This window comes from Diabrotica undecimpunctata, chromosome 3 (genome assembly GCF_040954645.1).
Source record: "Diabrotica undecimpunctata isolate CICGRU chromosome 3, icDiaUnde3, whole genome shotgun sequence".
Lineage (NCBI taxonomy): Eukaryota > Metazoa > Arthropoda > Insecta > Coleoptera > Chrysomelidae > Diabrotica > Diabrotica undecimpunctata.
The window spans coordinates 7581846-7590672 of NC_092805.1; the positions used below are offsets into that span (position 1 = coordinate 7581846).

The 8827-nt window shown below is 32.0% G+C and overlaps 1 protein-coding gene across 1 annotated transcript; it reads left to right on the forward strand.

The window, feature by feature from the left end:
* The first annotated feature begins 1258 nt into the window (after positions 1-1258).
* Positions 1259-7578, forward strand: LOC140435476 (fatty acid-binding protein, liver-like). The gene is made up of 4 exons (XM_072524209.1): positions 1259-1455; positions 4680-4834; positions 6412-6501; positions 7459-7578. The coding sequence occupies exons 1-4, from the start codon at positions 1389-1391 to the stop codon at positions 7510-7512; spliced, it is 366 nt and encodes a 121-aa protein (XP_072380310.1). The 5' UTR covers positions 1259-1388; the 3' UTR covers positions 7513-7578.
* The last annotated feature ends 1249 nt before the right edge of the window (positions 7579-8827 follow it).

Genomic DNA, 8827 nt, shown 5'->3' on the forward strand with positions numbered 1-8827 from the left:
CAAGGCTTTTCCACTCTAATGAACATAAAAACGAAGAACAGAAATCGATTAAACGCTGAAGACTGTGTTCAAATCGCGCTTACACCAAGTCCCAATTTTGAAGCAATTGTATCGAACATGAAACCTCTCCCATGAAAATTCGCCCCCACAGAAAATATAAGCAAATGATAATTTCTCGTTATTTTGTAATTCATATGATATTTTTCTTGTATGACAAAATAACAAGAAATTATCATTTACTTATATTTTCTGTGGGGGTGAAAGTTATGGATTACTAGGTATTACATTGATAAATTGAATAAATTATGTTTAAATTAAATTTTTAATTATTGTTTTCTTTTCAAAATTATCATGGGGGCTATAACATGAAAGATGCTAAAAAGAGGCGATTTCGTTTTTTCTTGCTCTTCGCCATGGGGTAATATCAACTTACACAAAAATATTTTGGGGAAATGATTAAAAATGTTCCCCCGCCGCTGCCTTAGATGATAGTACCTTAACCTAAGCCTAAAAAAAATGACACGTATTTAAAAAAAGGCTTCGGCCATCAAAAACATTAAAAAATCGCTAACAAAACGGTGTCAGCCACAAATGATAAACTAACAAAAAACAAAGAATGGGACAAGGGAACCCACTCACACCGAGTCGCTAAACTGGGCAAAACTCAGCAAATTTTGTGAAACGCACCATCACTAGATGAGTGTTTAGGGCCACGACGTCAAAAAAAGGTTTAATCGTCTCAATGGAAGTCAAGAATCTCTGCCACAAAACCTACGTCAAGTCCAAAGATTCGTTCTTATTTTGGTGACAATATTTGCGATATTTGCACAGATATCTTGAATATCGAAATATACTGCTACAGATTTTTTTCATTTGATATTTCGCCTTTATCTTGTTAAATTGATGACAGCGGCAATTTGTATTTCTGATTCAGTAAAAAAGAATAAAACTACAAATTAAAACATAATGGACAGGTTAACTTCCTGTGTATACGTCAAAAATATTTATGAACCTTTTTCACGAAGGTCAGTTATTTATTGATGAAAGAAGTAAATATATAAATTATTGTTTACAATTATCACCTGCATCTAATGCTAAAACTAACTAATTATTACGCAATAATAGCATTAAAGCATTTGGAAGATAAATACTTCAAAACATTTATGAAATATGTCTATGTACATAAAAATTTAATGCATTAGTTGAATTAATTTTCATTTAAAAATTAAACCAAATTAGTTATTTAAATGCATGACTTGGTATATAATATTTAATGATAAGGTTAATTACTGGCACATTTGTTTAAGTCAGCTGTGCAGTCTACAACCTGAAATACTACAGAACGATACACTGTAGATTTAGAAATCGTTTGTTATAACAATTTCAAAATGGTTCTTAATGGAAAATATACCGTGGTTGGAGAAGAAAATTTTGCCAACTATCTCAGCGCAATGGGTATGTAGTATAGAATTTAATTTATTATGGCTCTAATCTTTTATGTATACATTTCTTTTTTTTTTTATTTAAAGAAACAAAGTCGCATCCACCCAAAGGTTATTAGCGACATTCCTGTAACATTTGTAATAATATTAAATTTAACATTTGTAACAATCAATCATTGTAACAATTATTTACAATTTGTGAACAATTGAACATTTGTAACAATTAATTAAGTTAAATTTTGTGTAACATATTTATACATTTTAAGTAACCTAATAAATTGTTCGGAACTAAACTTTTGTTGAGGAGTGCTTTCAGGTTATTTGGCAAATTGTAAGACTGTCTTTGATTTACATATTTAGGACAGTCTATCAAGAAGTGCTTTATACTGTCGACTGTATTGCATGTTTCGCATTTTGGAGGTTCACTATTTGAGAAGAGATAGGCATGAGTATACCTGCAGTGTCCAAGTCGTAGACGTGTAATAATAGTTTGGCATCTTCTACTTCTGGCTGTGGACTTCCATGAAAAAATATCACTTTTGATGGTTCTGAGTTTCGAACTAGAGTCATTCCACTCCCGATTCCACGCACTTAACATCTTATTGTTGAAATAAACTTTTAGATCGCCTGCGATACTCCGACACTTTGTTTCTGATGCGTCACTGGTGATAGCGTTACGCGCACTAGTATCTGCTTCTTCATTCCCTTCTATGCCTATATGAGATGGTATCCATAGGAAGTGGACTCTTCTGAAATTTTATTGAGCTTTCATTAATTCGGCCCTGATAATTTTCTCAATGGGGTGTTTAGGGTATACATTTTGCATAGCTTTGACTGCGCTGAGAGAGTCAGAGAGGACTAGACAACAAGGGATGTTTTTAATATTTACTTGCTTGATGGCTTTGAGCAAACCAAATAGTTCTGCAGTATAGATGCTGGAATTTAGAGGAAGTTTAAATTGAAAAGTGTCATTTGGGGTTACCACTGCTACTCCAACGCCAAGTTCACCTTTGGATGCATCTGTATAAATTTTAATCCACTCATTGTATTGTTGATCTAGGATTGAATTTAGTTTAACTTTAAAAATAATAGGACTAGTTTCATGTTTATTATATATAATTAACGCTGTAATGACTTTGGGCTGTTCGATAGTCCAAGGTAGATAGTTATTGGTATTCGTTTGAAATACTGTTGGGAATTGAATGTTCAGTCTGGAGCTATATAATCGGATTCTCTCGTAATACGGTTTGGGGGGTATACATTTCTTGTATTTTTTTTAATTACTCTACTTAATTTTTCTTGGTCTTGCAATAGCAGGAGCAAACTATAAACCTAAATGTTAAAATTTAAAATGTTATAATTTATTTTTAATTATTTTAAGTGTTACAATATTTTTGTTTACGGATTGTCCTTTTCCTGTTGGTGGCTATACTCTGTGGATAAAATCAATCACGTCGACTCACATAATCTTCTTCTTCATCTCTATAAGCAATTCTGTTTATTTATCGACGGATTGATACCTACGCGGAAGGTTCTCACACCCGCTTTTTCGCGGTCTGTCGATACTTATCTATTGCTATTTTGATCACTCGGGTCTCCCTCATTCTACTTTTTGATTATCTCATTCTTGTTTTCTGTTAAGTTTCCATTCGTTTAAACACTGTATGTTACATTTTGTTCTAACTTCGTCCCTCCTCTTTCGATCTCTTATAGTATTTTGTGTAATTCTTCTCAGTACACTCATCTCCGACATTTCCAGTAGCCTTTGTGTTGTGGATGTGTCGGGTCTTATTTCTGATACATACGTCTTTAGTAATCTTACACTGACTTTATAAATTCTTGACTTCATCTTAGTGTTACCATGTTGGTTTTGCCCCAAATAGTGTTATTAGGACATTCTATCAGTCTTTTGTAGTTCACTAGTCTCATTTCTCTCTCTAAGTCTTCATAGCTAAACAGTGTAATTTCAAGATATTTTGTTTTCATTACGCCATCAATTTCTAATTTACATCTGGTAGGTGATTCTTTGCTGATTACTGTTATTTTTGTTTTCTGAAATGTGAAAGTCACATTAATAATTTTACGCTTATATTAAATTTGTTAAATTTGGCTAGTTTTTGTAGACTTTCTTCATCTTGGGCTATCAACATTGCATCGTCTGCGTACAGAGTATTTTTATTTTTTTTTTGTTTTCTATTCTATTTCCTCTTCATTTGTTGATACTTTTTATTGCTTCATCCATGAATAAATTGAAGAACATAGGCCTCCTCCTATCTTATTCCGTTGCCTGTATATATAGTTTCTTTAAGTTGTCCGTCTAATCTGACCTCCATGTTGTTGTTTTGACAGATTTGAAGAATTTTTCTATTATTTAGAAGATATATTACATCTTTGAGTCCTACTCTATAAAATATTTTCTTCAAGTCACAGAGACATCGTTAGATAACTTAGTTGCCATCAAGAGCCTTTACGGAGACATCGTCTCAGGGTCAGCAACCCCAAGGTGGGAGTCTTATGTTGCCATGTAGGATATCTGTTAAAAACTTTAACATCACACTATCTTATTAACAAATATGTAACAAATAACACCAATTTTTACCTAAATTACTTTTTTCATATCTCTTTTGAAGAGATAGAAGAAAACTAAATTTATGGTGATCAGTAAAAAGAACATTCAACATATCGACCTGAATATTGAAGCCGAACGTATTGAAAGAGTACACTGATTTAAATATCTAGGATATACAGTAGATAAGTGGGACCCAGACGGAGAGATTAAGATCCGAATTGAAATAGAAAGATCCAAATTCATCAAAATGAGAAAGCTCTTATGCAAACGCCACCTAAGCGTTATGACGAATGGGTAAAGAAGTGGAATTGTTAACAACTGTTAAAAGGAGAAAAGCGTCATACCTGGGCCATGTGTTTCGTAATGATAAGTACAGTCTGTTACATCTTATCGTGGAAGGCAAGATTGAAGGTAGAAGGGGTTTGGGCAGAAAGAAGAAATCCTGGCTGAGAAACTTGAGAGAATGGTTTCAAATACCAGAAGCTTCGAACATAATACATGCGGCACAAAATAGAGAAACCTATCGTTTAATGGTCGCCAACCTTCGGTAGAAGACGGCACATAAAGAAGAAGAATATCTCTTTCGCCAAATGAGTAATTAGACTTCCTCGTAATAATGCTGCACCTTATATGTATCTTGTTTTAATACTTAATTCGGTTATTTTCAGGTTTTCCGTACAATTATGTGAAATACTCAATTGATATTAAACAAGACTCCGATAAAGTGACGGTAATAAAGTCTTATGATGGAAAATCGAAAGCAGTTGTTATTCCTTTGGGCGTAGAATACGAAGAGACTAACGCATTAGGAGTAGTAGTTAAGGTTAGTAAGTACTCATTTTATAGTAAGTAGCATAAGTATCTTCCATTTCTTTTTTTCTTCTATGGGTGCTGTACGGTATGCACTGTTTAGGCGTTTATGCTGGTTGTCGAATGCACAGGAGTCTCTCTTGTATCATCTGATTACTGTCTGAAGATCAGAAATGCGCACCAGTTTCTTATGTCACGAAACCATTAAAAACTATTATGTAAAATAATAAAATATGTATTACTTTACAAATTAATTTTTTTAAAATCATTTTTATTTAAGTACGGTCATTAATAAGTAATATGCCCTGTTTTCTACAATGATCCTGGCTGCCACGTCCTTCTCATATTTATTTTCAGATGTGTCAATGAGGAATTCCTCCGACCTGGTACTGCCAATTATGATTCATGCGGAAGCGTTCTCTGTACTATTTGGAAAAACCACTATAATATTTTCGCCCCAAACTTCTTGAATTACTATGTATACAGGTTGTCAATAATAGGGGCTTTGCTATTTTTCATTGGATAGAGAATCCAAGTAAGATATCATTAAAAGTATCGCTCAACTGATTGGCTCTATCCCATTCTCATTCCTTTTACCTTTGTTTTTTTTTTCAAATACTCTGTCATTTTTACCATGAGTTGTCAGGACGCTTAGTTTATTAAGATCTTTGGCAAACCGTAGAAATAATGTCTTGATTAAGATTCTGTAATAGTTTCCAAGAAAGTCTACTATTTTTTATTATTGTTAAACTCTTAACATATCATCAAGAATCCCTTATTCTTTCTGTTACAGTTAATAACTTAAAACATGCTTGATATTTTTATGTTTGCGTCTAATACCTTTTTTTGCCTGTTTTTTGCAACTCGACACCTTGTCGTAAAGTTGTTATTTTTTCTATTTGATCCATATTGCTTTCGGTAAAAGGCAGGTATAATGTGTATCTAAAAATGTGTCAATAGGTTTTATTGTTTTCGGAATCCTCATTTAAAAGGTGATAAATCTTTCAGTTTTATTGTTTCATTTATAATTTTTCTTCTAAAATATGTGACAAAAAATGGTTTTATTGCTGAAATTATGTTAAGAAATAACCCACTTAAAAGTTCATTACAAGCTGTTTAATTTGGCGGTTTGCTACAAATTTTTGGATTGAAGCAGCAATTAAGCGTTGTATAATCGCATCTCAAGCCGCGCAGACGTAGTGCCTAGTTAAACCAGGCACTAGGTCTGGCCAACAAAACAGTGTATTCTTGATCAATTTGATGCTTATACGCGTTATTTTAGTTAAATAAGTTTTTGCAACAAAGTATTTTTGTAATTGTACTCAATAAAATAAAGTGCTTTTAAATCATCAAATATTTTTATTACCAATTCGACTTAGAAATTGTTTAGAAGAAGAATTCTTCAATCCAAGTCTTCATATTCAGCGAGTTCCATCTTCTGGATTGCTACTTATGTTATAGAAAAGAGGCAGTTCACAACAAACATGTTTAGATTTTTCAGTAGATTGTCCCAATTTGAGATGACAAGTAACATTTCTTCAGACTTTTGAGTCCCACTACTAAAAGGAATATTTTTGTATATTGTTACAGTGTATGGCTAGATTCGATGGAGATATTCTTATAGTCCAAGCTGGCGATGTTACAAAAACATACACTTTTACCCCCACTGATGGAAATATTGTAAGTATCATTCTATTTTGTTTGTTGTATAAACCATATTAGATATAAACAAAACACATCTTTTACTATACCACATAGAAAATGTAATATAGGTCCTAAAAAGTTTATTTAATATCCAGACAATGAAGTGTATGCTGGAAAAAATTAACGAAAAAATGTAAATTTAAGGTTTTTATTCACTTATTTATATTCAAATTGAAGTTTACATTTGTCTTGTTTATCTTAAACACTCTTTATACTCATCAGCAGGGCCGCTTTATCCATTAGGCAATATAGGCAGTTGCCTAGGGCGGCAAATTATGAGAGGGCGGCAAAAATACTGAAGAAAAAAATTATTTTATATAAAAATAATTTTTAACGTGCCCAAATTTAAGTATATGTAGTAAAATCCGTAAGCATTCTAGGAAAAAATATCATGACTTAAAACATCTCCTAAATCATGCAAAATATGTCATAAAAATCATCTAACTGAAAACTAGTTCACACTTCGACGGGTTCACCTTATGTTCTCTAATGTACTGGTGGTTGTTCTGAGGTATTATATTAGGTAGTACCTTAGTCCTTAAGTATTTCGTTATCAGCATCATCATCAGCTTAGATTAAATAAAGAAAGGTCACTTTGTAATTTTCATGTCATCTGAAGGTTATCTGTTATCAATCTGGTAGTTGTTATAGTTCTATAGTTCAAATTCGTCGTTTGTTATTTTGTGCACCATTACTGTTACTGGTTCATCTATTTCTGCTTACTCTCTGTCCAACTCCTTGGTTTATTATAAAGTATAAAATATTTTTTTAGTATAAAACGAAACTTTCGACAGAAATAGCCATTTATTAACATTTAGTCATTAGTTATAGTTATAGTCGTTAGTATAGAATAAACTATATGGTAATATAATGAGAATACTTGCTGGATCCAACTTATTAGTTTAAACTTAAAATAATATTTTTCATTTTCAGGTTTATAAATCGCCCATATCATCCGGAAAACTTATTTTTAAGAGCGACCAATGAAGTTTTGTTGAAATTTAGTTTATTTTTGTTTTAAATGATGAATAAAAAATTAGAATATACACATAAGTTTTATTATGTATATGTATAAGTAGATAATTAATAATGGATAAGTAGATATTATTGATTATATTGAGCACATATTTCGAATAAAAAGAAATGCACAAGGAAACATGGATATCGCCAGGTAGAAAGACTAAAAACCAAAAAAAAACCATGTGCTCATCTAAAAAGAAGAACAGCAATGTATAAAGAAGATAGGAACATGTAGAGGACCAGACGCTGACTCAGATCATTACATGGTAGGCATCAAAATTAAGCAACTGATACCAGAAAACAAAAACAAAATAAAAGAAAAGAAAGGTATAAATAACCCAATTCGATTAGCAATAAAGAAAGAGCAAGAAATGTACGAGGAAACAATGGAAAGAGAACTAAAAAAGATACAAATTGAAGAGCAAACTGAGAACAAATGGGAAAACATAAAGCAAGTAATGAACAAAGCAGTAAAAGAATGTAATAAACAAGAGAATAAAAAGAAGAAAGACTGGTTCGACATAGAGTGCCAAAAAGAGATAGATAGATAGATTACAAAAAGTAAGAGTGTTAAAAGAGTGTGCTGAGAGAAAAGAAGAGAAAACACATAGAAAATAAGCTAAAAGAAATAGAAGAGAATTACAGAAATAAAGGAATAAAAAACCTATATCAAGGAATCAAGGTGCTAGAAATGAAAAAAGAGGTTTCCAACAAAGACCCATATTAAAAAATAAGGAGAAAATAATATAAGCGGTGAAGCAGAAATAGTCGAAAGATGGAAAGAGTATTTTGATAAATTTTTAAATGGCAATAATAAGTCAAACCAAAGAGAATGTATAGAAGCAGAAGCAAGAATCGAACACTTAGAAGACATAAAAGATAATTCACCCAGCAAAGAACAAATCGAGAAAATCATAAAAAATCTGAAAAACAAATGCCCTGGAAGCGATAACATAACAGCAGAGATGATGAAATATGGTGGAAAACTGCTAAATGATTGGATATACAAGATCACAAATCAGATATGGATAAAAGAACGAATACCAGAAGATTGGAAGAAAACAATTATTTGCCCATTACACAAAAAATGAGACAAAACAGAATGCAGTAATTACAGAGGAGTAGTACTACTAAATACCGTATATAAAATCCTATCAAAATCCATAAAAGATAAGCTAGAAAAAGAAGTTGAAAATATAATAGGTGAATATCAGTGCGGATTTAGACGAGGGAGAAGCACAACGGACCAAGTATTTGTAATCAGAGAATTACAAGCAGAAAG

Excerpts from the sequence above, each read along its gene's own strand:
- LOC140435476 (XM_072524209.1), top strand. The coding sequence starts at position 1,389 with ATGGTTCTTAATGGAAAATATACCGTGGTTGGAGAAGAAAATTTTGCC. Across the intron at positions 1,456-4,679 it reads CAACTATCTCAGCGCAATGG|GTTTTCCGTACAATTATGTG; the intron begins GTATGTAGTATA and ends GGTTATTTTCAG. Across the intron at positions 6,502-7,458 it reads CCCCCACTGATGGAAATATT|GTTTATAAATCGCCCATATC; the intron begins GTAAGTATCATT and ends TTTCATTTTCAG.